The 27,961-nt window shown below is 40.9% G+C and overlaps 1 protein-coding gene across 1 annotated transcript; it reads left to right on the top strand.

The window, feature by feature from the left end:
* cwc22 (CWC22 spliceosome associated protein) lies at positions 1–26,399 on the top strand. Its single transcript, XM_075479179.1, has 20 exons — positions 1–81; positions 1,348–1,404; positions 1,490–1,686; positions 2,693–2,967; positions 4,471–4,725; positions 5,001–5,129; positions 6,032–6,200; positions 10,450–10,503; positions 10,613–10,748; positions 12,952–13,158; positions 13,264–13,326; positions 13,409–13,504; positions 16,865–16,946; positions 17,437–17,497; positions 23,472–23,549; positions 23,659–23,811; positions 23,911–24,038; positions 24,542–24,643; positions 24,814–24,989; positions 25,110–26,399. The coding sequence occupies exons 2-20, from the start codon at positions 1,350–1,352 to the stop codon at positions 25,532–25,534; spliced, it is 2,841 nt and encodes a 946-aa protein (XP_075335294.1). The 5' UTR covers positions 1–81; positions 1,348–1,349; the 3' UTR covers positions 25,535–26,399.
* The last annotated feature ends 1,562 nt before the right edge of the window (positions 26,400–27,961 follow it).

The raw sequence follows: 27,961 nt of genomic DNA, 5'->3' as shown, positions 1-27,961 counted from the left end.
GAAGTGATGTTGGTTATTGTAGGAAGTTTTCCGCCAGAAAAAAAAACGACAGTGATTTAAGAAAAGTCGGGAAACAAAACGGTAAGATGATATTAATAGTAAAGCAAAACAAAGTAAGGGGACAAAGCTTCTGTTCAGAGACGGAGGAGACAACAAAAAGCCAACAGTTTATTTCGCTTTAGTTTGGGTAACATTAGCAGACAAGCTAACTTCAGCTCATCCAAACACACATGGCGATAAACCCGAGACGTTAATTTTAAACGGTTTTGTAGCAGCATCTTACATTTCACTTGACACAACCTTCTCACATTCGCCTTAATGTATTAATTTAGACGCACGAACCAGTTTTCTTGGGGGTATTCTGTCCAAATTATGTTAACTCTTTACGGTGCTAGCAGGTTTAGTGCGTTAGCTTTAGGCAAATCTGAACTGTTCCTGAGAAAGTCAACTTAACTTCAAACTGTCCGGATGGTTCTTATTGTCTTTAAACCGTCAATGTCCTCGCTGTCTCCTGTCGATTTGAAACACTTGCTTAAAATATTAACTAAAAATATGTTAATATATGTAGTGGGACAGACATTGATAGTAAACTAATTTAGTGATCAAGTCCATGATATGAACAAGTGTTGGATAATATTTTATTCGATATTTGTCCGTCGCATCTTTAATGTTATAAAAAATGGGTTTTGAACTGTTTAATGTACTGAATAGCTACTCGAAATCTGGTTTTAAGGCGCAGTCACATGTTTGAAGGCACAACTATTGATAATTATTTATGTATAAATAATTAAATCCCTAAACCCAACAAATCTGTGTACATTTGCAGCTTAACTGACTGTTGTTGTCTCGACCTAAACATGGATTTATTATTTTTTTCTGTAGTCTTTCCAAGTTAGATTGAAATAGATCTGGATCTGACTGATGCCACAAACCTTCAACCTCAAACTCAGATTTGAGGTTCTTTTAGAACTAGAGAACAGTGAAATGTATGACTGTATGCTCGAGTTTGTGAATTGCACTGAAATCACAGAGTACTATGAAATATTGGTCACAGTGAATATTTCCAGTGGCATGTATTTACTGTATTACCAATTGCATGTCCATCCAATGCTAAAAATGCGCATTGCATTCAATCCCAAAATTACGTCAGCTGTTTTCAATAATGAAACCCTAAAATTGTGAGCTGAACATTTATCTCTTCAGAAAAAGACCCAGTTGTCTTTTTCTGAGAAATGCAGACATGGAAGCAACCTCAGAGCAAAAGTGCAATCACTGTCTGTAAAAAATGCTGCTTTGAACTTTTTTGGTAATATTATTTATTCTGATCATTATCTGTTTGTGCGTTAGGTATGGACTCTCCAGGCACAAGTCCGAATCCCACTCCTGGACGGAGAGAAAACAGTGGTGAGAGAAATCTGCCATCGCTACTTTATGTTGTCATAGAAATTTTTTACGTTTATCTTAACTATTGCACTTTTTCTTTTTGCAGGACCTTCAGAGGATGAGTCTGGTCCGGCCAAGGCGGTGGAGACGAGCCAGGAAAGCCCAAAAGAGCAAGCATCCCCTCTGGCCAGTCCTACAGGGGATGATCCTTCCAGCAGCTCAGGCAGCAGCAGCAGCAGTGATGATGAGGATGAACATCAAGGTGCACTGAGGAAGATAAGAAGCAGTGTGGCTCAGATCAAAGTAAGAGTGAACTTCTTCAGATGTTTGACTTTGACATGTTTACAAGCATCGATGACTCTCATGAGAACTGAAAAGAGTAAAAAATGATCAATTATGTTGGGAGCGTTCTTCTATTTGAGCATTTGCATGGCTTGTCCTCCTAAGTAGGAAATCTAGCAGTCACAAGAGTGGAAGCAGCATGTTTGCCTTGAATGCTAGAAAAGTTTTGAACCTTAAAACTATGTGCTTTTGACTAATTTTGAAGTACAGTGATCTTTGTTATGCACATTCCTGTTGCAGAAACTGCCCTGGAGCACTGAGATACAGTAATTCACCATTTGTTTAAAAACTGTCCAACAAAGAGTCCAAAAATATGCTCAGTTTATTATCAAATATGACAAGGAAAAGCATAAAGTCTGTACATAAAAATGAATTTGCAGTGTTTTTCATAAACTATGCCATTTCATTTTCCAAAGTAGGCAAGAGTAATATTTCTCTCCAAAATCCCCCTTTTAAGATTGGATTTTGTTGCTTTTGGAAAAGTGTTGACGGAGCAGACAGTTCACCACAAATTAGATTCAGCTTTTTTGGGAATCATATTCTGGGCATCTGGTATTTAAAAAAAGAAACTGCTTGGCAACATGACTAGGATTAGGCTTTGAGATGGTGTGTGTGGGGGGGGTGGGTGTTCAAATCAACTGTTCTGATTCATGATATGCTTAAAAAAAATATGAAGCTCACTGACTGACAGATTTACAAATCAAAGAAGATGTGCTGTCCATGGCTGTCATCTGGGACACAAGCTCCCCAGTTCCCTAAAGGCTTTTACTTAATGCAGGAACTGAACCGGACCAACTCTACGCTGCAGGGTTGTCTCTTTCATTCAGCTGAACTAAGACTTTTAAAAATGGCAGCATGTTTTTTTTTTGAGTCCAAGTTTCATCCTGTATTTATGTGGTCCCTGATCATTTTTACTTGTGAAGATTGAAAGAAATAATACTGACGCACAACCTATTTGTTTTTCCAGAGATCGGGAGAGCAAGACCGATCCAGGTCTAGTGAAAAAGACAGATCCAGGTCCAGAGAGAGAGATAGATCAATATCCAGAGAAAATGACAGAGACAGATCTAGATCCAGATCCAGGTCCAGATCCAGATCCAGGGGACGAGACAGATCCAGAGACAGATCCAGGTCCAGATCCAGGGGACGAGACAGATCCAGGTCAAGAGGACGGGACCGATCTAGAGACCGATTTGAGAGAGACCGGAACACAGAACGCTTTGACAGAAGACGCTATGCTCGGTAACGCACTAACGAAGCATCAGACAAGTTCTGTTTGCCTTTAAGTAACTGACTTTCTGTTTTACTGCTAAGAAAGGCTCCAGGCTGTCTCTTAATCTGGGTAGGTGGGATGGATGGACTTGTTTGAAAATGCACAACATGACCAACGTGAGACACATTGCACTTTTCCTGCTGGGGGAGGATGAGAAACACCCGACTGTTAATGCCAGCCAGAAGACCACAGAGCAAGCAATGTCAAAGCTTCATCCCAGCTCAGAAAAATTATAAACTCTTATCACAACTTTTACTGACTTGTTCCGCACTCAATCCAAAAACCAGGGCTTTTATGTTATGTCGCACCCTTTGTAGCTGAGGTAACACTCTCTATCTCAAATTATATTTGTCTGAAACCGTGGTCCCCACACTCTTACAAGGATACCGAAGCAAAAGTAATGGAGTCATTTAAGATAGTGGGCAGGATAGCGCTAACGTGATGCATGTCGCATACCATGCTTGTGTCATGTGGTAGGTGTGCATGAAAAGTGCACCATAACTGTGTATTTTAAAGTCTGAATTATAGTCGTCCGGGAAAGGCTACGGAGAGCCCTCTCCGTCCCTTGCGTGCGTCGGCCAAAATTCCAATCTATCTGTCGAGGAGACGGAGACTCGTGGAGACCGCAAGGGTTGTGATTGGTCGGCTAACAACATCATTTCCGAAATCACTTTTCCGGTTTAGCTCCTTCCTCTCAGAACAACAACACCGCCATTTCTGAAAGAGTTTACTGTGTGCCGGTCCACATTTGGTCAAAATTATTTGCATTTCAATATCAATAAGCTCCAACTCCAACAACAGTCTTTCTCTCTCGGTCGCCATCGTTCACTGTGAGGGGTGGAACGGAGCCGGAAGGTAAACAATCAATCAACGACTTTCACGATAGACGTCGCGTGATTAGGTCGTCTAGCGTAGCGACGCCTACCGATCGGGAGATGAATTGCCTTGTGTATCCGACATCCCGACGGAGAACTTCGAAAGGTTTAATAGCCTCTGCGTGACCACGGAGACGGATTGACGGATAGCGACGGAGTAGCATACCGAGGCCTTAACACAGATAACTGACAGCTAGCTTCTCATGTACTCCACTGAAAAGGAATGAAAGTTTATTTAATTTTATAGTATTTCATTACTTGTTGCACATAACAGGGGGATGTTGATTAGATGTCTGTAATCCTTATTAGGGATTCAGAAAATGCTGAATTTATTTAAAAGTATGCTGCTCTAAGCACACTTTCTGTTGGTTCTTTTGCAGTGCTGGAAAATACGTTAAATGGCCGCACCTGTTATTTGTTTTATTATTAAAGGATGCTGGAAGTGAATGGTAACAAATAAATGACAGTTAAAAAGGCAAACTTGCTCAAAATGTGATCGTGTTGGAGCTGTTAGGTGTTTCTTAAATGAGTTTAAGTGAACCTTACAAATATTTCAACATTTTGCGGTCCTTATTAGTGGCTATAATCTCTGCATAGGGATCGCTATGATGATCGGCGTGACGACAGGAACGGGCGTTTTGACAGGCGAGCCTACCGGGATGCAGAGTCAGATCACAGGAGGAGGGGTCGCTCGGCCTCCCCAACTTCTGATAAGGAGCCAGCTTCAGCTAATGAGCCACCGGTTAAGAAGAAAAAGGAGGAGCTCGATCCGATCCTGACCAGGACTGGCGGTGCTTACATTCCCCCTGCCAAGCTGCGCATGATGCAGCAGCAAATCAGTGACAAGAGCAGGTAAGAATGTGTTTTATCACTTCCACTACTGGCACAAAAATGATTTTAGAATGACCCACCCACAAATAACAGTTTCTGTTAAATTCATTTAGCTAAGTTTCCTTTTGCTCACTTGCTACAGACACAAGAGCTGTACATTTACATTTAATTGCTCGAGTACAACACGTGGAAATGCATAAAACCCATGGGTAGTTTAACTCTTAGCAGCAGCTTGAGTGAAATCTTAATGGTTAAATCATTACTGTTTAACCGCTGTTGCACCAACCCCTGTGCAGCCTGGCCTATCAGAGGATGAGCTGGGAAGCTCTGAAGAAGTCCATCAACGGTCTGATCAACAAAGTAAACGTGTCCAACCTTGTCAACATCATCCAGGAGCTGCTGCAGGAAAACATCGTCAGGGGGAGGTGAACATTATTGCGCGCACACACACACACACACACACACAAAAAGCTGCACATTAATGCTAATCTCGACACAGGAAGGTTTAGGGTTTAGTGTATAGCTTTCAGCAGCATCTGAAGTCTTGTTGAGTTTATTAGATTTATCTGATAAATTCTGAAAATGCAGCCAGTGGTGTAAATTTGAAAGTAACTTATTGGGGGGGTTAACTTAATATATGTGGAGGAATTGAACTTAATCTGCACAGTATCTCAAAAGAGAAATACGGTCTGGGGCTTTTATGCTGCATGTCTGTAACTGCCCTTACTGTTTTTAGCATTTTCAAGGTCCAGATAAGTATGGAATAAAGAAAAAGTATGGAAAAACTTAAATGTATTTTGATTATTTATCCTATTCCATTTTCTAAGATATAAAAAATCAACTGAATAAGCAAACGGTGCTTTTTACGTAGGTGATGTAAGAAAGACAGGCAGCCTCTTGGCCTGTCTTCCATTTTAAAGATTCAAGTTAAAAAAATTTGGCCCCGTGATGGCCTGGCGACCCATCCCGGGTGTACCCCGCCCTTCCCCAGTGGCAACTGGGATAGGCTCCACCCTATAACGGGAGAATATGTTGCACAAGTTTATTTACTTACTTTTGACTGAGATGTTCGTGCTCTTCCTTGTTCACTGTTTTGGATAAAGTACTGTGCTTCAGTCTATGATCTACAGCACTTACAACTACAGTTTTCTGACAAACACTTTGCAATATAATGGCATATATGGTCAGATTTCAAATCCATTTGATAAGCATTTAGGTATTTGTACTTTGATGTCAAAAACTTGACCAAACGTTTGAGTCTGGTAAAGTATAGAATTTTGAGATGGAGACTGTATAGGAACGCTGTGTTTTTCTGTCTCTCTGTCAGGGGTCTGCTGTCTCGTTCAGTGTTGCAGGCCCAAGCAGCTTCTCCCATTTTCACTCATGTCTACGCTGCTGTCGTCGCCATCATCAACTCAAAGTTCCCTCAGATTGGAGAGTTGATCCTCAAACGCCTCATCCTGACCTTCAGGAGGAGCTACCGCCGCAATCTCAAGGTACCCATCTCTCTGTTGCTTCATTTATCACCAGGTATTTACTAATGTGATTGGAGATGAGAATTCCCCTCACTTAGATAGAATGCCACGAGGCGCCGTTCTCGACTTATCTGGAATGGTTTGCTGTGGTAGATTAATAAGAGTGCTTTTTGCGCAAGTTCTCATTTTCTCAAATGTTCTAAAAAATCTATGTACATTAAATTTTCCTCTCCTAAAATACACATTTCTAAGTGTTCCAGGACATACAATTAAGTCATAAATTCAGTTTCTGTAAGAACCTGATATGCAGTATTCTCATAACCACTTGCTCGCTAGACTATTTTTCTACACCTGTGCACATTATCCACTGCGAGCATTTTAAAATCGGAACTTATCGCGCTGCAAGAAACAAGTGATCTGCTCATAGCCTGATAAACCAGCCTAAATGGATTGGATGTCTAATTTAGTCTGGCACCGATCAATGGATACAACGGAACATTGTTGATGAGCACAACCCGTTGTCTTTCAAACCGCGTCTGTGCCTATAGGCCAACGCTCTGACCAATCAGCGCAACTGACTGTTACGTAGTAAGCGCGACAGAAAGCTTTGGTGGGAGGGGACTCTTCCAAAACTGATGCCAAGCACAGATTCTATAATAGGACAGATACGCCACTCACGGTGCATTTCCGGTTTCCAACGAGGCGATTTTGGTTGCAGTTCCACCCTCTTTCCACGTGGGGCGCCCAATTTTGGAGACCAGAATGAATGGAGTCCTATGGAGCTATACGCCCTTTCGTGCCCTTATCTCAAGATATAATTTTTTCTCTAGTAATTCGAATGTTGTTTTCGAAAAAGGGTGTTTAGAAAATACCCATGGCTGAGTTTTAGATTTTTAGAGCCACTCATTTGCTTAAAAAAAGGATTTGAAGTGTATATGACGTCATACATAGCGGGTCGACCAGCTGTCATTAGCACAATGCTAGCGCGTTGTGGACAACAAGAAGCCAACCAGTAAGAAATCAAAGCGATTATATGTACTCGTTCAGTAGATTTTTTACTTGAAACCCATGTTGAGCTCTCAGAAACTACATTCAAATCTGAGCGCTCTTGAGGAGACTTAGGTGAAACTGACCATTTGTAGCATCTAGCTCCATAGGGCCCCATTCATTCTGGTCTCCACCGACGCTCCCAGTGGAATTCTGGTGGAACTGCAGCCAAAAAGCCGGTACAATGGGGCTTAATACAGAGTGGCAAGGCTGTTCGTTATAATGGCTGTGTGCCAAGGCTGAATCAAACGAGCACTGTTCCATTGCCGCCGCCATCTTTCTTGTTGTTTTTTGCTTGTCTATGTTCGCTTCCACTGCCCAACGTCGCACTGCTCTGTCGTCACTCCCTCAAAACCCCGCACCAGAACCCTCTGGCCCGCCCGCGTTGATTCAAAACACATCTCTCCATTGTGATTGGTTTAGTTGCCATCTGCCAGATTCAGGGCAGTATTTTCAAAATGACAAGTGGATCGAGGCCAGACCCAACCGCAGGCAAAACATTTTGCCGTCCAGCAGTTGGCGCTGGTTTTCCAGGCTAATCTGCTCATACTTTTCAGAGGACAATACTTTTTCTTTTAACTCCTCTTCAAGAAAACCTGTTTTTGGTTAACCCTCTAACCGCCAAAGTCGCAGAATTGCGACATGACGTCAGCATAAACAAAACAGTCTGTAGATAAACTAAACGGGCTTTAAGGTGTTCAGTCCTCCTACCACTAGTTGGCAAACATGTTACCCTTTCAAACAAGACCAAGCTCACGTCATTTTGTAGTTCACAGTGTTTTTATAAGGCAGTGCAAAAAAGCCGCGCGAGCTCAGACGGAAGCAGTTATTCAGAGCTGTTCTGTTGAGACGTGCGAGTCGAATTTTTATTTTCAGCGAACTATTAGTGAGTTTTTAACACCATGGCTTGTAAGAAGTTGAACCGTGCGGAAGTATTGAGTATGCTATTTGCCGATTCCGACTCCGAAGGAGAGTTTTTACCTCGTGAGGAGGAGGATCGGATGAGCACTCATGCTTCCCACGGTGAAACTTCCGAAGGCAATGGTGCCGGCATGCGAAGCGAGGCTGTTCTCCAAGCACACACACACACTCCAACTCATTCTCTGCCGTTATCCAACCTCAATGGAGTGGGTGGTAGTGGGGAACGCGGTCGCAGTGTCCGTAGAGGTGTTGGTCGAGGAATCAGGGGTGGGAGAAGTGGGTCTGGTATCTTTAGCATGCGCTCTCTCCATCCAGCCCCCGGTGCCGCGGTGCGCCTATCCGCCAGCGCAATGATCCTGACATTTTACCACTTGTTTTATTATTGTATTCCTCATTCCTGATCATTATGAATAAGGTTGAACAGTTTAAAAAAAAAAAAAAATCAATTCAATGTCTTCCACTTCTTGCATGTGTTTTCCTACCCTATGGTAGCCTAATGATGACAGTATTTTACCACTTTCTCCTGTTTTATTGTTGGTTTCCTCCTTATGAATGATGGTAAAAGACAGAAAAATGAAAATAAGTTCAAACATCAAGTCAATATCCACCATTTCCTGAAAAAATATAGGCAACTTTTCGCATGTGTTTTCCTACTATATGGTAATGATGATATAGTAATATTTTACTACATTATTCTGTTTTATTGTTGCTTTCCTGTTCCCTGATCATTATAGATGATGATAAATAGACAAAAAGAAAAAAAAAAAGTTTTAAAACAAGTTCATAATCACTCAATTCCAATATTTCCTGAACACAATGAGATTCAAAATGGCTGCCACCTGATGACGTCATAATATGCAAATTAGATCAATAATTTCATACCCCACATAAACTATGGATCATGGGCAACATTTTTCTAATGTACAGTAGGCATCTATCTTTAACCCCCTTTCAGCCACCAGCTTTTGAAATATTAATGTCAAAATCCAGTATTTTCACAAAACAATCTTGGCGCCTAAAGGGTTAATCAACGGGTGCTGTTTGTTTTTCCCTGGCAGAAGTACAATCAATGGAATATTTAGATTTGTTCGTAACGCTTCATGGATAACAGTTTATCCATGAACCTAGTTCCTAGACCACCATCTCATCGAGATGTGGACGGGTCAGCCAGGCTATATCGAATGTAGGTCACGAGCAGATTATCGAGATCGATCAGAATTTTATCGCGATCCCCATTCGAGATCGAATTATTGCCCAGCCCTAGTTCAGACACTAAAAGGCCATGAGTTTGAACCGCAAGCAGTGAGTGGAACTGATTCAAATGTCTGTGTTGTGTTGGATTATTATTAATGGATTTTAGCGCAAATATCATGGTTACACTGGGTGTAAAGGCGGCCAATGGGGCTAATGGTACGTTGTGTAAATAGATTTATACTGAAGGTAACTGAACGTATCCATTTGATGCTTATAGAACTGCTCAGAAACACAGAGTTAATCACACAAGCAATTGTACAATATAAGGTACTGAGTATATTTACTGAACAGAAACTTCATGCTTTAATCTTTGTTGGGACAGTTGATCACGCAGCTCTCTTTTATCTTTGGGATCTGATTCTGTCTCAAACGCATCATCTGTGGAAATGGTCAGGTACCAGACCTGGACTGAAAATAAATGAAGAAAAAAGCAGCCAATGTCCAAAGAAAAACTTTGACAGACCTTCAGAAAGCCCGTAGAACTGTTGCTCAAGACCACTTTAAAAGATTACAAGAAAGTCAAGACTTCTGAGCAGTAGTATATGTAGTGATCACTGCATTTACCTTCAGCTACATTTTGTCATCAGCAATGTATAACTGTAGAACTGCCTCTTATTTTTTTTTCGATTTTGCGACAGTGCCCTGCTATTTTCAGGGCTTTTGCTCATTCTATTTAATGCTGGAGAGAACCAGTTTTAAATGGAGGATCAATTTAAATCTAGGTGTAACTGATCCACCATTGCTCACAGAGGTGGACGTTTTCCAGCCTGAACAGCTTGAAGTGGTACAAGTCCAAAGCGCTGAGATGAGAGAGAAAAGCTGGAGCTAAATAAGAGAATTAACTGGCAGGAGTGGGAACTTTTGAACACAGTCCAGAATGTGTGTTGGAATAAATGTCGGCACAATCTGTTCATGAGCTATTTGAGCCAAATAAATAGTCTGTAAAAATGTTTTTCTTCGCATTGATGCTACATGTGTGTGCTGTGCGTTTTTTATCAGCTATAGAATTGGTTAAGTGTTGTAAGCAGTCTATGTCTTCTTTTTGCAGCAACAGTGCCTGACAGCCTCAAAGTTTGTGGCTCATCTCATCAACCAGAATGTGGTAGGTCCTGGTTTCTAACTCCTGTGTATACAAAAGGTTTGAGAGTTGACATCCAGCTCTAATTAAGCGTTTGCTTCTGTCTCTGTTTGCTCTGATATGTCTCCCTCAGGCCCATGAGGTTTTGTGTCTGGAGATGCTCACTCTGCTTCTGGAGCGTCCGACTGACGACAGCGTGGAAGTCGCCATCTCCTTCCTGAAGGAGTGTGGACTCAAACTGACTGAGGTCTCCCCCAGAGGAATCAATGGTACACTGCAGCTAAGCTAATTATTCATTATCATCATTGTCGACTGTAGTATTCTGAGCGGAACTAAAACTGATCAGTCAGAGCCAACGTGTTAATTGACAATTAAAAATTCAGATGATTGGGTTTTTTTTAAATTGAAATAGAAAAGAAAATTGGAATTTCTAATGTAGTTTTTCATCTAATGAATGGATTTCCCAAAATAATTTTGTCACTTGGATGTCTTTTTTTTTCTTTTTAAAATTTGATTATTGCCTTTTCCATTAAGGCAAATAGTTTAAAAGAAAAATAAATCGACCAGCAAACTTAAGTTACTCAAATTACAGATGGACAAAAAATTGTAGAACGATCGGGCAAAATTCAGGCAGCTGAAGCAGAATGGGAGGAAGAAAGAAAAAAAAGAATGGGGTGGGGTTTAGCGTATACTGAGCAGCAGAGTAGAGCAAATGGGGGTGTTTGTAGCTAAGTACTCAAAAAATAGTCTAACAGAGCAGGTCTCTTTTGGGAAGTGAGTCTCTATAAATGTGCAATACAAGCGCTTTGGATGGAGGATTACTTTTGACCACTCTCAAAAATGACGTTGGAATATTCCCTCTAAAAAAACACATGTATTCGAATATCTGTATTTGAGCATTATGCCATCTGGGGTGCAGACGTGGCTGTTTAGTTGGAGTTTCAAATATTATGCCATGCTCATTTGGGGGGCACATTTTCAAGATGTAGCCTCATGTTGCTGGTGGTCGAATGATAAGCTAACTGTAGCTCACATAGCTTGCATACGACTTTGTCTCGAGGCTCCACATTTTTTTTTTTTTTTTCCATCAACCGACCAAAATCCGACGTATTTCCAGACGGGGCTTTTCATATTTTTGAGGGTTAAAATCACTTTCTCTGCGCCTGCGGTCGAGTTGGACTCTGAACATTCTGCCGTCTTCACGTAAGTCAACTTTCAGCAGTGACGCTGTGCGAGACAGTGCGACTCCTGTGACCTGTCCATGACCCCGTCATGCAGTGCGCCCACATTTTTTTTTCCCCACATTCGAATATTAATTTTCACCTCCAAATGTCTGTTTTTAAAACCCATTAGAATATATATATATATATTCAAATTTAGAATATTCTTTGACGGCCCTATTACCGACAGACCCAGTGCTGATACTACATTTTGAATTGGCTGAAAAACGTGCCAAAGGGGTCTGTCAGAGCAAACAGTGCATTACAATAAAGCATAAGAGGCTGACGTTCACAAACGGTGCTGACGCTTGGATTGGTGAATAAGGCCCTTTAGGCCACCGCAAAGTGTGTAAATGAGCTCATGCTGCTGTATAGTTGTTACTGAAAGTGAAGAGAGCTGTTCTACTGTAAGAGCTAAACTAATACAGCTTGGACCCACAGTTAGAAAGTGAGGAGAAATGCATCATCACCACTTACCCAAATAAATGTGCTCCTACATTGTCATAAATTGAAATCTGTTATGCCTTGCTGGAAATGGACTTCCCGTGGGAGGTTTGTGATGACTAATTGGCTTCATTTCTTGTTTTTGCTCTGGCTGCAAAGATATTTGTGTTGCAGGCCACCGCGGCCCAGGTTCCCAGCGGAAACGCTAATCTGAGTGATGTAGTCAGACTTTTTTAAAGTTACAAGTAAAATCCTGCATTTTGGGCAGTTGAATTAGCTTTTCACTGAGTTTAGCCCAGTTTCTCACATAAAAAGTAATCTTTTTGACAGTAGTAATTTGAGCAGATATACAGTGTAACTCAGTGCAAACATAATAATCCACTTAACATCAAATTGTACTCATGTCTAAAGCAGGACATTCAGTTGTTTTCTCTCAAGAAAGTAATAGCTGTGGGGTAATGGTTTGTAAATTTAAAAAAAGGGTCAGGGAACCTCAATTCTTGGATCGGCCTCATAACAACACATGTATATTACTAACTATAATGGAATTTAACAATAAGGAAGCCTTCTTCAATATAGCCCAGAGTTGCTTTTATCATAAGACTGAGTTTTGGGGCAAAATTTCCAGGATATGAGCCTTTTCAGATGAATCTGATCATTGATCTGTGGCACCTCCTCACGTTTTGTTGTAATAGATTCACCTTTCATACTTGTCATGACATCTGTTCTCTGAATTACATTTGAAAAAAATCCCAACATCAACACTTGACTAGAAAAGCGCCTACAAACCCCTTTCATCTCTTTTCAGCCATATTTGAGCGTCTCAGGAATGTCCTCCACGAGTCGTCTATTGATAAAAGGGTCCAGTACATGATCGAGGTGATGTTCGCTATCAGGAAGGATGGTTTTAAAGATCATCCTGTGATCCCAGAAGGCCTTGACTTGGTGGACGATGACGACCAGTTCACCCACATGCTGCCGCTGGAGGACGAGTACAACACCGAAGATATCCTCAGTAAGATCCAGAGAGCGATGGAGTGACGGAGGGGGGTGTAACCTACCAGTTAAACTCTGTTTAAAAGGGTAATGGCAGCATAAACCTGTGTTTGTCCATTTGCAGACGTGTTCAAGTTGGATCCAGACTTCCTGGAGAATGAGGAGAAGTACAAAACTATTAAAAGAGGTGAGGAAACGTCAGACTCTGTACTGTCCAGTGAGCCATGACCTCCTTCAGTTTTAACCATTTAGCTGTCGCTTCCTGTCAGATATCCTGGATGAGGGCAGCAGCGATTCAGGGGAGGAGGGAGATGGCAGCGACGAGGATGAGGACGATGAAGAGGGGAATGAGGAGGAGGGAGAAGGTAAGACAGATGCGTCAACCACCTGGGGTTTTATTATCTTGGTTAAAGGATCAGACCAACAAGATGATATTCAGAGATGTTGTAATCATGGTGCCTTTCATGAGTCTCCATCCTCATGGAAGTTGTATATTAATTTGTTTAATGCATAATGTAAGATCAAACATTTTACTAGCAGTTTTAGGAATAAAAAGTTAAAACTGTAAAACGCTCAAGGCCTTTAGGGAGAGGTGAAGAGTTAGTTGCACTCCCACGTATTCAGTGTGGGTTAATACTACACCCAACATCTTTGTCGAAATATGCATTCGTAGAAAGTAAGGCGGCAAAATATTTAGAAAATTAATTGTATTATTGCAATATCAACCTGTACAATTTCAATATCGTAAAAACAGTTTTTTATTTTTTCATTTTTATTTTTTAACTCTTTATTTATAGTACAAAACATTGAACAATTACACATTCAAGGTCCGAGGGTATCATACACAGCACGTTAAAACAGTCTCACTCATTGGCCAAATAAGAATGCCATTTCTGCCATCGTTTTTCACCCAGATCTTTTTGGAATCGACTTGAGTAAGTCATTTGCTCTAGGACATGCAGTTGTTTTACGATATCAACAAAAGTATCTGTAGTGGGGGCATTTTTCTGGAGCCAACATTTTGTGATGGCCTTTTTACTTGCTGCCAGCAAGACCCTAAGAAGATAACTATCAGCTCATGTTTTCCTCCATCTGTCCTACACGTTTCACTGCCCCTTCAATTTGACCTGTTACATCTTGTATTTTCCGGTCTACTTCTGATGCAAATTCGTCCATTTGTTTTTTTTATTATCTTCCCTGAAGCGTGTGCGGAAGTCTGAGAGATCTTTTTTTCCATTCAGCCTGGAGCGTTGCCATCCCCGTAGTCATAACTTCCCTCACAACTGTGCGGATTGAATCCAAAGTTTTGATGTGGCCTCTATCTTGTTTCGGAGTTTCGCTAGCTTCAGCCTCCCTCTCGGATTCTCTTTCAGGGTTATTACGTAGTCCATATCCTCCTTTCTTGCCTTTTTTCCCCCATCCATCTTCGAAGCGAAATGTATTTATTTGTTTGTGTATAGTATTAATGAGTAAAGATAATTGAATTTAAGGCTGGAGCTCAGTTATTATGCTGCCATGCCGTGTAGCGCGCCACCAGAAGTCTGAAATCAACACCATATATTGGTGTAGTTTTTGGTATATTGCAAGTCATATCGGCATCGCAATAACAAGGATCACATGTTTTCCTAAATTTCCTCCAGCCCTAGAAGTAGGTGAAGACATAAAGTAGAAGAGTGGAAATTAGAAAACAGGCTTTTGTGATCTTGTAACACAAAAAACACCTGCCAAAGCTTAGTCACTGTTTTGTGCCGGTTCAACATTTCATGACCAACATGAACCAGGTGCTGTTGTTGGGCTGGTGCCAGAGTCGGTTCAGAACTGATCCAACTGCCAGATGCGGTAGAAAAACAGTTCTTAGCCCGGTGCTACAGTAGCACCAACCTTCTTGGCTGGGAGATGATGATTAGACAGCCTGAAAGGGAAAGAACTGGTTCTGATTTAAACATTGGTATTAAACCTGCAATGGAACCTGGTGGAAAAGAGGTGTCTCCATCTGCTTTAACAAGCTGGAATCTAATGTAGCGCTGTTTTCAGTCATTCAATCGTATATTTGATGGCAGCTTGAGTTTGCTGTTCAACTACGTAGAAAAACAATTGGATCATACAGGACTGTCTCAGAAAATTAGAATATTGTGATAAAGTTCTTTATTTTCTGTAATGCAATTAAAAAAACAAATGTCATACATTCTGGATTCATTACAAATCAACTGAAATATTGCAAGCCTTTTATTATTTTAATATTGCTTATTATGGCTTACAGCTTAAGAAAACTCAAAAATCCTATCTCAAAAAAGTAGAATAGTTCCTCAGACCAAGTAAAAAAAAAAGATTTATAACAGCAAAACAAAATTAAACATTTGAAAATGTCCATTAATGCACTCTTGTACTTGGTTGGGAATCCTTTTGCACGGATTACTGCATCAATGCGGCGTGGCATGGAGGCAATCAGCCTGTGGCATTGCTGAGGTGTTATGGATGCCCAGGATGCTTCAATAGCGGCCTTTAGCTCATTAGCATTGTTGGGTCTGGTGTCTTTCAGCTTCTTCTTCACAATACCCTACATATTCTCTATGGGGTTCAGGTCAGGGGAATTGGCAGGCCAATCGAGGACAGTAATGCCATGGTCAGTACACCAGTTACTGGTGGTTTTGGCACTGTGGGCAGGTGCCAGATCATGCTGGAAAATGAATTCCTCATCTCCATAGAGCTTTTCAGCAGACGGAAGCATGTAGTGCTCTAAAATCTCTTGGTACACAGCTGCATTTACTCTGGGCTTGATGAAACACAGTGGACCAACACCAGCAGCTGACTGTAGGAACTTCACACTGGATTTCAAGCAACTTGGATTTTGCTCCTCTCCAGCCCTTCTCCAGACTCTGGCGCCTTGACTTCCAAATGAAATACAAAACTTGCTTTCGTCTGAAAAGAGGACTTTGGACCACTCTACAACTGTCCAGTGCTTCTTTTCCATAGCCCAAGTCAGACGCTTCTTCCGTTGTCTTGAGTTCAGAAGTGGCTTGATCATGGGAATACGGCTATTGTAGCCCATTTCCCGGACACGTCTGTGAACAGTGGCTTTTGATACCTGGACTCCAGCTTCAGTCCACTGTCTTTGAAGCTCCCCCAAATTCTGGAAGCGACTCTTCTTCACAATGCTGTTAAGGCTGCAGTCATCTCTCTTGGTTGTGCAGCGTTTCCTGCCACATTTCCCCCTTCCAACAGACTTTTTGTGGATGTGCTTTGAAACTGCACTCTGTGAGCAGCTTGCTCTTTGAGAAATTTCTTTTTGTGTCTTACCCTCCTGATGGAGGGTGTCAATGATGGTCCTCTGGACAGCAGTCAGATCAGCAGTCTTCCCCATACTTGTGATTTAGTTTACTGAACCAAGCTGAGTGTTTTTCAAGGCTCAGGAAACCCTTGCAGGTGTTTCGAGATAGGATTTTTGAGTTTTCTTAAGCTGTATGCCATAATCAGCAATATTAAAATAATAAAAGGCTTGCAATATTTCAGTTGATTTGTAATGAATCCAGAATGTATGACATTTTTGTTTTTTTTTAATTGCATTACAGAAAATAAAGAACTTTATCACAATATTCTAATTTTCTGAGACAGTCCCGTATATCAAAATGTGAGTTGATATATGATCAAAAATCGGGTTATTGTTTATGAAAATCTGAAGGATTATTGCTGAAAGATTGTAACCTCTCTTGTTGTCTTTCTTTCAGATGAGAAGGTCACCATCTTTGACAAGACTGAAGTCAACCTAGTTGCTTTCAGAAGAACCATCTATCTTGCTATACAGTCCAGGTACACAAACACACACACACACACACACACACATAGAGTAATATACACTCACATGGTGGCACAGTTGGTGTCTCAATTTTATCTCTGGATGTTAGCAGTTATTTACAGCTCCAGCTATATTTAATTGAGCTGGACTATTATCTGAAGCTGTGTTTAAAGCTGTGAGAGATAGGCTGTCTTTGTGAGGGCCAGTTTGAGTTTGAAGTCCTCAGGAGTGTAGGTATTTTGGACAGTCCTGACGAACCTACAAACGGCTTTTTATGGCTGTTTAAAGCCGCTGACAATCATATAAGTAAAAGTCCTTACAGAAATATCTATACAAATATGTGTGTATGTAGCCTAGTTAAAATGGTTTTACTGAAGAAGAGCTCACAGTTGGTGAAAAGGATTATATACACACACACACACACACACACACACTTTTGTCACCTGTGAGCTCACTGATCCACATTTACAGGCTCACTTATTGATCGGTTGATTGTTTTTGCAGCTTGGACTTTGAGGAATGCGCTCACAAACTGATTAAGATGGAGTTTCCTGACAGCCAGACCGTGAGTCCACAAACGCAACCGCACACACATTGATTACCTTCCGTTATGTCAGCGTTCAACGATAGACGGCTTATTTCCTACTTCGAGCACGATGATGGTACACTATAGTTACACTGAGGTGTGGGGAATAAAACCATCTGACCGATGACACATGGCTGGTGCCAACTTGAAGTATTGAAATGCACACTATAATGAGATTAGAGCTCAAATTTAGGACGTTAATTAGCACATCAATATCCAATAAGTTTGTGGTTGATACATTAGTGGCCAACAAGAAATGGGTCAAGCTCCTCAGAGTGGCTTCAAAGCAGAAGACGAAGAAAAGGAAATGAAACGGACTATTGATGATTTTTTTTACTTAAGTAAAAAAAGTTTGCAATGACAGTGTTTGGTTTTTCACCCGTGTACACTATACACCGAAGGGAAGCAATATGAGCAGTATACGAACTGCTTTACAGTTATAATATGTAGAGGTAAAATATGCTATATGTGGACTATTTTAGTTTACACAAGCCTCATGTCTTCTAAATTTTCAATAATAAATTGGTATTTTTCATTCCAACAAGTCAACAGAAAATTTACTTTATGATGCCTGTCTGTGTTTCAGCAGCACACATTCCCAAGATGTGGCAACCAGATATCCATTGGCAAAGAAAAATCTAAAGCCCAATTCCATTTCATCCCTTGTCCTTTAGCCTATACCTTCACTGTGCACAGTCATGCTGAGGGCCAGGATGTCAGATGTCCTGAATCATGACAGAAGGGTAAAAGGGATGGGACTACCTTCCCCTACAAATCTAGATTTAGGTAATCGTCATTGGGTCCCTGTTTAATAACTGTGCAGTCGTCGCAGGTTTTTATGCCAGCTACAAATGGCATTCATGAGAACAACACTGCTGTGCACTTGTTCATTTCTTATTCAGGATGCTGCAAATGGGAAACAAAAGTGAGAATAGTTAACTATTTCTTTACTGAAACAGGTGTTTAGAGACTGTAACATCTCACATGGGGTCTGATAACATCTTGCGGTAAAACCAAGATTGATTGGTTTTACCGTCTGGAAGACGTTAGCAGCTCACTGCCAGAGGCTGACCTCCAAGGTCCGGTCAAAAAGAATAAATTTGGCTTAAATATCTTAGAAAGTCGTGATTATCAGAAACCGTCATTCAACAAAGCCTGCCGGATACAGGGTAATGCCATCCTTTCTTGTTGTAGTTACAGGCTTGTACCCTGGGAAGTAGTGGTTATTTCAGGACTGGTTCTGAACACATTGTAGGCAATAACACTGGATAAACTCACTACAACTTGCCATGGGAAAGAATTTAATGGACTTGTTTTAACCGGATGCACCCACGTTTAAAACCTGTTTAAACATACTACATTTGGTGTTCAAACAGCTCAAACCGCTTTTTGGTGTAAAAAGGGTATACCTGAGATGACAACAGCCCTCTCTTTTTTTTTTTATTAAACATTTTTCTCCTTTTTGAGGGAATGAATATTTTGACCACTACCCATAGTAACTGTTTGAAGGGGCCAAGGGGGCACTTAAAACCAAAGGGTTGATGAGACACTAATAGTTGGAATTAGGTGGGGGAAAAATGATGAAAATAATAAGGTATTGTACATTACCAACACAACGATGCAGAGCTTTTTATTCTACTAGTGTTATGAGCAAGTTGAAAATGAAAGCCGATAGTATGTGATGGTTGAATAGCAACTTATATCAGAATGAGACGAACAGATGCACTCCTCCTCCTCATCCATGTGGTATTAATCTTTGTCCAGCAGTGAGTCCCTTCTCATCAGCAGCTGAGGGGATGAATGATGCCACAGGGTTGTTACAGTTTATACAAGTGAAGTCGAAGGCTTAAGCTGTGCTTACCTCATTTAGGTCAATTTGATGGTTTTGTAACCAGTTTTCCATTTATTTGTCTACATATTATTAGTATGTACAAATAATTCAAATGTAAATATCGCTTTTGCTATGATCGTAGTGAAGGCTGTCAATCATTTTGCAAGGCTGATTTATTTGGTTTGGATATTTGTATTCGTCACAGCACACAGTTTCTGAGTGAGCTAAGTATTTATAATGTGAAAACATCTCCAAATTTAATTCACTTATCTAAATATGCCAAACTACAATTTCAGTTGAGCTCCCTGCAGACCAGATGGTGACACCAATACAGTGATTTAGATATATAAAAAAGAGGAGATGTTTTTGGCCTCTGTGTTAGTGTAAAAGCTTTTAACAAGAAACAGACATAATCTGTTTCTTGTTAAAAGCTTCCCATCGGTGTGTGTGGTCCTCAGGCCAGATTGTGTAACAGTAATGGTTAGTTTCAGACATTGACAGTTGCAGGTCAGCTGTGAGAAACGGCTCGTGTCGGAGGACAATCAGCTGTGTGTGTGTGTGGTTGTATTTATCATCGTGTGGACGCATTTGTGTGTCTGGATGTCGGACAAAAGCAGCATCCCGTTTCTTGCCTGTCAGTTTTTATCAGCAGTATATTAATGTGGGTATTTTAAAAGAAAGTCTGATTTTTAGTGCCAATATGAGGAGTAACCTCTGCATCTGAGAAATAAATCCAATAAAGGACATGATGGCCACTAACGTTATACAGCCTTAACTTTCATAATTATTTGTTTTTGTTTTATGTTTATGACATTTTGATCCCAACTGAAATGATTTTTTTCAGATTACAAAGCTTTCACTTCTTGGCAAACAAACATGAGTCACACAGTTGAGGGATTTCCAACTCATTGGGCCTCATGCAAGAACATTTTCATATTTTTATTCTAAATTTCTCTTTTTTTCTTTGTACGAAGGTCTTGTACCAACATGCCAGCATGCTTTGATGCGTATATGTGTGTAGTCTATTGCTCTAATTATGTTTGGCAGTCCAGCCATGGCATGAAAGTCCCTCTTAATTTGTACTTGTTGGACAGCGGTGTGTGGGAATCTGATGTACCATGGGTGATAAACTTATGAGAGTTTTGATGACCAAGGGCAGCGCACGACTCACAGAGGACTGGGACACCCCGATCTGCCTCCAATCTCCCTCTGAAAGGTTCCAGTGGCCAAAAATCCAAGAGTGGTGAGGACCTGGGCGTGAGGTGGAATTGGGTTTGATCAGCGTGTTTCTCTCTGGAGTTGTTGCTCTAGCAAGCTGCATATTTGTAGCAGCACAGTCCTTGGAAATCTAAATTGCGATGTCAGCCATTTGTCTGTCTACACGGTCTCGGAGCACACATGCGCTAAGGCATCCAAAAGTAGCAAGTCAGCCGCTGGTTACGCCTCCCATTGACCTTGTTATATACAGAGTCAAATTAACCTAAGGTCTGAATCACCCGTAAATTCTGTTCGTACCTGAAAGAAAACGTAAAATACGAAAAGATTGGTGAATGCGCAAATTCTCTTAAATCACTCGTACGCACGACTTAAGAACAAATCTGTGCGTACGAACGGTTGTTGCATGAGGCCCATTGTCTCCACCTTCCTTTTATAAATGTTTAATTGTAGTGTCTGCTGTTGACATGTAGCACGTGTCCTCAGGGTTCTTGCTCTCTGAAGTGTAAACGCATCATCATTTTAGCTGCTGATGGACAATAGCTCAACACACAGAAAAATCTTTGACTCTCTATAGAAGTTAGGACTGTAAAGCTGTGGATTAGTTGGTTAATCACTTCAAAACCAAAAGTTTATTGTATTAGTTTAAAAAATAGATGCATAAAAAGCTGACACGATCATTTTCAAGACACCTAATTGTGAAGATTTGTTGCTTTAGGCTCAATCGACTCCACACAGCTTTATATTACTGTTCAGAAGTCTTAAACCATGCCTCATTTGTTTATGTATTGCTCCCAAGCACATATTTTATTGTCATATTTATTTATTTATTTTTTGAAGCCACCTAACACTAACCTATGAGTTATTCAAGCATTTAAAAAAAAAGGCACCTAACTCGATGGATGCACCGGTGTTGTGTCTACATATAAGCAAATAAACTACTTTAGATTGTATCTTGGGGCGCTTTTTTTTTTTTTTTACTAGCGGCTTGTCACAAAGACCTTTTTTGTTCCCATTTCTCTTGTTGCAACTACAAAAAATACCAAAGAAAATGTCCTTTGACATAGTATTTTTGCACCAACAGAGTGATTCCCAAAGAGCTATTCCATGAACAATTGGTATATTGGCGTGGTGTTCGGTGTGTCCTTAAAAATATTTTGATGAAACGGGACAAGAGGAGGACAAAAGAAGAAGAATCTTCAGCAGATGAAAAGTATCTCAAGGTGATGTCCTTAAGAAGAAGAAAAAAAACATCCTACAAAGACCAGACACAGGACCTGAGAGATGCATCTGGACCTTCAGTTAATCCATCCATTGTTCACTGAAGCCTCATCAGAAACGGTCTCCTTGGAAGAGTGGCTGTCAAGAAGTCATTCCTAAGGAAGGGAAACGGGGAAAAGGCTGAGGTATTCCAAAAGACAGAACTGGACTGAAAATCAGTAGCAACAGGTCTTATGGAGTGATGGATCCTCCCCATTGCCTGGACGTCAACATTATCAAAGAACAGTTCAGAGAACAGAACAAAAGACGGCCAACTTCCAAAGAAGAGCTTTGGGATGTCCTTCAAGAAGCCTGGAGAACTATTCCTGAAGTCTACTTGAAATGACAAGAAAGCTTGTCTAAGAAGGTTCCGACTGTTGAAGAGTCGAGATGCTCATGCCAAATATTTGACTTTCAAACAAATTAGAATCGAACAAACTCTTTGCGTCTTTTATTTACTATTTATGCTTCAGTGAATCTCTTCACGGCTTTCCTAATTTCCTGGGTATATACTTTTGTTCAAAACACAGCTATAGTGCTATGAACGAGAAAACACCAGCTGTACACCTTAGCGACTGTCCTCACAACTACATGGATGTAAACGCTGCATGTGTGTGTGAGGTCAGAGCTGTCGACCCTGTCAGTCAGCATCGAGCGAATCACTCAATGCAATAGTTGCAACACGAATTTTGAAGACGTTTGTCAACCGACGCTCACTTCTTTCTGCCTCTGTCTCACTCTTTTAACCGTGGATCAGTTGGCAACTCTGTTAGATGTCCGGCTCAGTTGTTTTAATTTATTCTTAAAGGATTACATAAGATCAGGGCTTTTATTTATTACATAGTTGTATGTTTTTGTATCTGTAGGGCCACGCAATGATAAATATATTGAGCCGAACAAGCAAACAGAATTTTGTCTTTTTTCATTTTCTTTGTTGTGTGTCTGTTGTGAATATTTTGGAGTAGTTGATAAAACGTGTCTCAAAATCTCATCTCTGTGTGAAGCATTTAGTTCAACAGTTGTTTGTGGTGAATAACCTCTGTAGATAAACTGACTGAAAGTTTTATAAACTTTATCATATAATTCATTTTTGTATCTATACACATCTTTGTGGGGGTAACAATAGAGATGTGCTGATAGCAATTTTCTTGGCTGACTGCATATGGCTTTTTTTTAAGAAAATTTTAAAACATTTTTTTTCTCATGAAAAATTCTCTGCAGTAAAAAAAAAAAAAAACATTGATCACCATCACTGCTTCAGGCTGCAGGTCCTTCTCCAAGTGCTCTAGTTTCCTTTAAAAGATGCATTTGTTAAAAATCTCACTGAAACGGAAGTGCAGTATTTTATATACACACACACACACACATACACACACACCCTTTTTGTGCACCAGATTATAATATGAAGTATAAAAAGTGCATTGGCGGACAGGACAAACATTTTGAGTCTGTATTTGTACTTTTGGAAATGAAACTTTAATTGCTTCCCTGTAAAGTGTTTATGGCTGCTGCTGAATTGTCCCTTTACTAATGGGGGAAAGAAGTCAGATTTATCTCAGTCATAAAATTGGCGCTTTCCCTACTATACGCTAACACCTTAGCTTGCCTTGTCTGTACTGATTACATGCGTTATGTTTGTGTGAACAGAAAGAACTGTGTAACATGATCCTGGACTGCTGCGCTCAACAGAGGACCTATGAGAAGTTCTTCGGTCTGCTGGCTGGGGTGAGACAAACCAACACATTTATATTTACATATAACTTTCTTGAGCAGAGCAAAGATTCACATTGTTTTTCCTGTGTGTGTGTGTGTGTGTGTGTGTGTGTGTGCGCAGAGGTTTTGTCTGCTAAAGAAAGAATACATGGAGAGCTTTGAGGCAATATTTGCAGAGCAGTATGAAACGATTCACCGGTTGGAGACCAACAAACTGAGGAACGTGGCCCGACTGTTTGCTCATCTGCTTTACACAGACTCTGTACCATGGAGTGTAAGGACATGCACATTATAAACACACTCCAGCACCATCAAATCCATCCCAGTCTAAGTAAACTTTGATCATTCTGTCTACGCTGAATGCATCAACCAGGTGTTGGAGTGCATCCGGATGAGTGAGGACACCACAACGTCTTCGAGCAGGATTTTTGTGAAAATCCTTTTCCAGGAGCTTTGTGCCTACATGGGCCTTCCAAAACTCAACCAGAGACTGAAAGACCAGTAAGAGAACACACACTCACTCACAAACCCATCTTAGGATTAGTTTTCTGTTCATGTTTAAAGGTAAATGAATCTCTGCTTCTGTGATAAAGTGTCACATGTCAGTCCCAGCAGCAGTCTTTCGTCTGTGTTTTTGCTGGAAGGGAGCAGCTGGTGTGTGTCTAAAGCTCCGAAAAGTTTCAGCTTTTCAGAAAGCATCCCGATGCCGATAGAACCGGAGCTGGTTAGAACACGTGGCAAAGTAGATAAACGAGTCATCTCGTAAATATTCTCGTATTGACAATGCAGTACAGCTCTAACATGGTGGGATTTGGGATGCAATTATTCTGATGACTGAAAAGTTGATAAAGAGAAATAAAGTTGGAAATTTAAATAGAACACTGATTTTCTTCTGTTATTTTGCTGCTGGCTAACAGCACAAAGTTTATATTTAAAGAGCGTATAAATGAAGAGGTCACATTTTGGGATTGTCTTTGGATTCATTACCTGTGTTTGTGTTACAGGACACTTCAGCCATTCTTTGAGGGTCTTTTTCCTCGCGATAACCCCAGAAACACTCGCTTTGCCATCAACTTTTTCACCTCTATTGGACTTGGAGGACTGACGTAAGTTGCATTTGCCAACACAATGCATACACATAAACACTCTGATGTCAGCTGATGAGGTCTGGTTACTTAGTTCATCCTGATATTGTTTGTTAAATACTACTTTCTTTCATATTGTTGGGACGAGTCCCAACCTGTTTGCATTCAGTTGTTGCCTCTTGTTTTCTCAGGGATGAGTTAAGGGAACACTTGAAGAATGCGCCGAAGATGATCATGACTCAGAAACAGGAGGTCGAATCCTCTGACTCCTCGTCATCTTCGTCCTCCTCTTCTTCCTCATCAGACTCCTCCTCCTCAGACTCCTCCAGCGAATCAGATTCAGACTCCTCCTCCAGCAGCAGCTCAGGTATGTTCAACTGAATTTGCACTTCTGCATTCAAACAAATGTATATGTGTGTATGTATATATTATATAAGTGTGTGTATGTATGTATATATATTTATAAAGCTGCCCTATTTTGCTTAAGATTCTGACAACAAACACAGAAAGAAAAAGAAGAGGAGAGGACAAAGTGAGGAGAGGAAGAACAAGAAAGGAAAAGACAAGAAGAGGAAAGAGAAACCTGATAAGAGGCGAGACGGACGCAACAACGATGAAGAGGATGGCGGTGAGAAGCAGGCCAGGAGGGACAAGAGTGGCCGTGCTCGTGATTTTGATGAGCGCGCACATGAGGACCCCCAACGGAGCAGACGAAATGAAAGGTCGGAGGAAGAGGAGCGGCGGGAGGAAGAGGAGCGGCGGGAGGAAGAGGAGCGGAGACGAAAAACAGGCAGACAGCGAGAGGGCGAGCGAGACAGAGAAAGGGAGAGTGGACAAGCGAGGGATAGAGAGAGGAACAAAGAGAACAGAGACAGGAACAGAGAGCGAGAGGAGAGGAGGAGGAGGAGGTAGAACTCTCTATCCCTACAGCAACAGCGATGGACTGATGACTGGCAGAAGAGTGGAGACTTCATCTCCCCCTGCTGTCATCGCCCTTATCCTCTTCCTCCCTCTGCTGTTGTGGATTTAGGACACATCTTCGTCCCTCTGTGTTTTTTCTATTGTTGATATTTGTTGTTAATGAAATGAGTCCAAAAAAAAAGAAAAAAAATTAAAGTTGCTTTAGATGGTTTTTAATCTGTTTCACCTGTTTCTGACTGAGTTGTATGAAATGTAATCAACTCATCGCTAAGTTGAGTATTAATCGATCACAACCTGAGGTTTACTAGCAAACTTAAGACTGTCCTCGAAAAATTATTTTTCAACCTTTCATGAAGTTAGAAATAAAACAATAACAATTTGACAAACATTCTTCCTTTATTGTAAATTAAAGAGTTTTCCTTCATGTTAATCAATTTATTTTTTTATTACAAAAGTTTGAAAATGTCGCTCCAGCCTTGAAAGGTAAAAGCGAGGTTATAATTAAGTTTATCTTGAGCAAGTAGCTTGTTAGCATAAAGATGGCATACTGATCAGCCACAAAATTAAAACAACTGACTGGTGAAGTGAGTAACACTGCTCATCAGTCAATCTGTGTCATTTACCACATGGTGTTACCCAGCAACTCATGAATGAGGAACAACATTAAAGCTTCAGTACAGAGAGAAATTCCTGTTAAGCAGAAATTGTAGGTCTTAAAGGACGGATTGCAAGTAAAAGAGATAAAGATATACTAAGAGCAAGTAGGAGAGGTGTTATCTGAAAAGAGAAGTCTTTTCAGGTTGTGTTGCGGTGAGGGAAAAGTAATCAAAAAAATGTGCCACTATGACTTTTTAAGGGGCTTCATAGTTTGGTCTATGACAAATGCCAGATACTGTTAGAGATATGGATATTTAAATAAAATGCCGGCATGTTGATATATTTTGTAGAATGGTTGTAAATTTCCCAGTATACAATATTTCACATTTGCTTCCAAGAACATGAAGTATATATTTTTTTTACAATATAGATAAGTGACATCCATACTAAAAAAAATTGGTGAAAAAAAAACATAATTAAAGCTACAAGCAGATTTGCGGCCCTCGCAGCTCAGCGCCACTCCGGCCTTGCGACCAGGGGAGGGCCAGCACTGCCGCCCCAACAGCAGCATCAACGGTCTCACGCCTTTCCCGCACCCGCCCACTAGGCGAAGCATTTGACGAATCTTCCAAATCGCCTTCAGTCCACAAAAGTATGACACAAGTGGCATGTGTTCAAAGTTGGACTGATGTCTCACCTTCCAGACAGGAGTTACTGTCACTTCCTGTTTTGTGGCGAAGGATTGGTGAGGACTTCTTGAAGGCTATTCAACATATCATGTGTGGCTATGAAGAGATAGTGAATATGGTTTCAACCCTATCTGATATCCAGGGAGAGGCTTTAGGAGTCACTCAATTATGTTGTAAAAGTTTGAGTGCGCGGGGCTTTTAGTGATTTCAACAATGTACTACACCAATCGTTCAAGGGCTACTCCCTGATGATGCACAAAAAATATGGTGCAGATCGAATAATGTCTCAAGGAGATATAGCTGTTTAAATTATATAGGGGGTGCAATGGAGTCAAACTCCAATATAATCCAATTGGGCTCTTTAGAAGTTAACAAAGGTCATTCATATCTAGTTTGGTGCAAATTGGATGATGCATGTGTGATTTAGAGCCAACCGTATGCAAACGGCGAGGGATTGGAATTCGCCATTCTGCCACACCCACAGGCTCCAGCCAGCAGCCAGTGGTGAGAGAAGGATTCAGCATCATGTTGTTGAATGTCATTAAACACAGCTTTAAACCTGCATGAATTTAGGAGTAATATGTAGTAAACCAACATCAAAACACAGCTCAGCTCCTGTTCAAATGGGGCGGGGCTTTCATTAACCCACGACCTTGCATGTGGAAGTTATTCCATCATGATGTTTCATGGTGAAAGGTCAGACTTTGAAGCTTAGCCACGCCCACATACTGTGATGTAGCCAAAAACCTTTGATAACTTTTGCTCTTCAATGCCTCAAGACTGCACAGTGAGTATGAAGTCTCTACGTTAAAAGCTGTAGGATGAGTTCGCTCAAATACAATGTCTGTTTAAGAGACTAAATGGCGACTTTGAACCAAAATGGCGGACTTCTTGTTGGGTGTGGACCAGGGCTCCAAGAGACTTTTGTAGGTCCTGACAAGACGCACAGGTGTGCTGAGTTTCATGATTGTCGGTCAAAGCATAGCTTGGGTCTGATTTTTTTTTTAGATTTCTAGGGGGCGCTGTGGAGGCATTAGGCCACGCCCATCAAATATTGGACTGCACACCTGTTGGGGGGTGGATTAGGATCGATCCTAGTGAGTTTGGTGCATCTCGGCTCAAAACTGTAGAA

The sequence above is a fragment of the Odontesthes bonariensis genome, chromosome 12 (genome assembly GCF_027942865.1).
Source record: "Odontesthes bonariensis isolate fOdoBon6 chromosome 12, fOdoBon6.hap1, whole genome shotgun sequence".
Classification (NCBI taxonomy): domain Eukaryota; kingdom Metazoa; phylum Chordata; class Actinopteri; order Atheriniformes; family Atherinopsidae; genus Odontesthes; species Odontesthes bonariensis.
The sequence above is the reverse complement of the archived record's forward strand: the minus strand, read 5'-3'. Positions and strand labels throughout refer to the sequence as shown.

Bases quoted from the DNA above. Each gene is read 5' to 3' on its own strand.
- cwc22 (XM_075479179.1), top strand. From the start codon at position 1,350: ATGGACTCTCCAGGCACAAGTCCGAATCCCACTCCTGGACGGAGAGAA. The intron at 1,405-1,489 runs GTGAGAGAAATC...TTCTTTTTGCAG, and splicing joins TGGACGGAGAGAAAACAGTG to GACCTTCAGAGGATGAGTCT. The intron at 17,498-23,471 runs GTGAGTCCACAA...TTGTGTGAACAG, and splicing joins AGTTTCCTGACAGCCAGACC to AAAGAACTGTGTAACATGAT.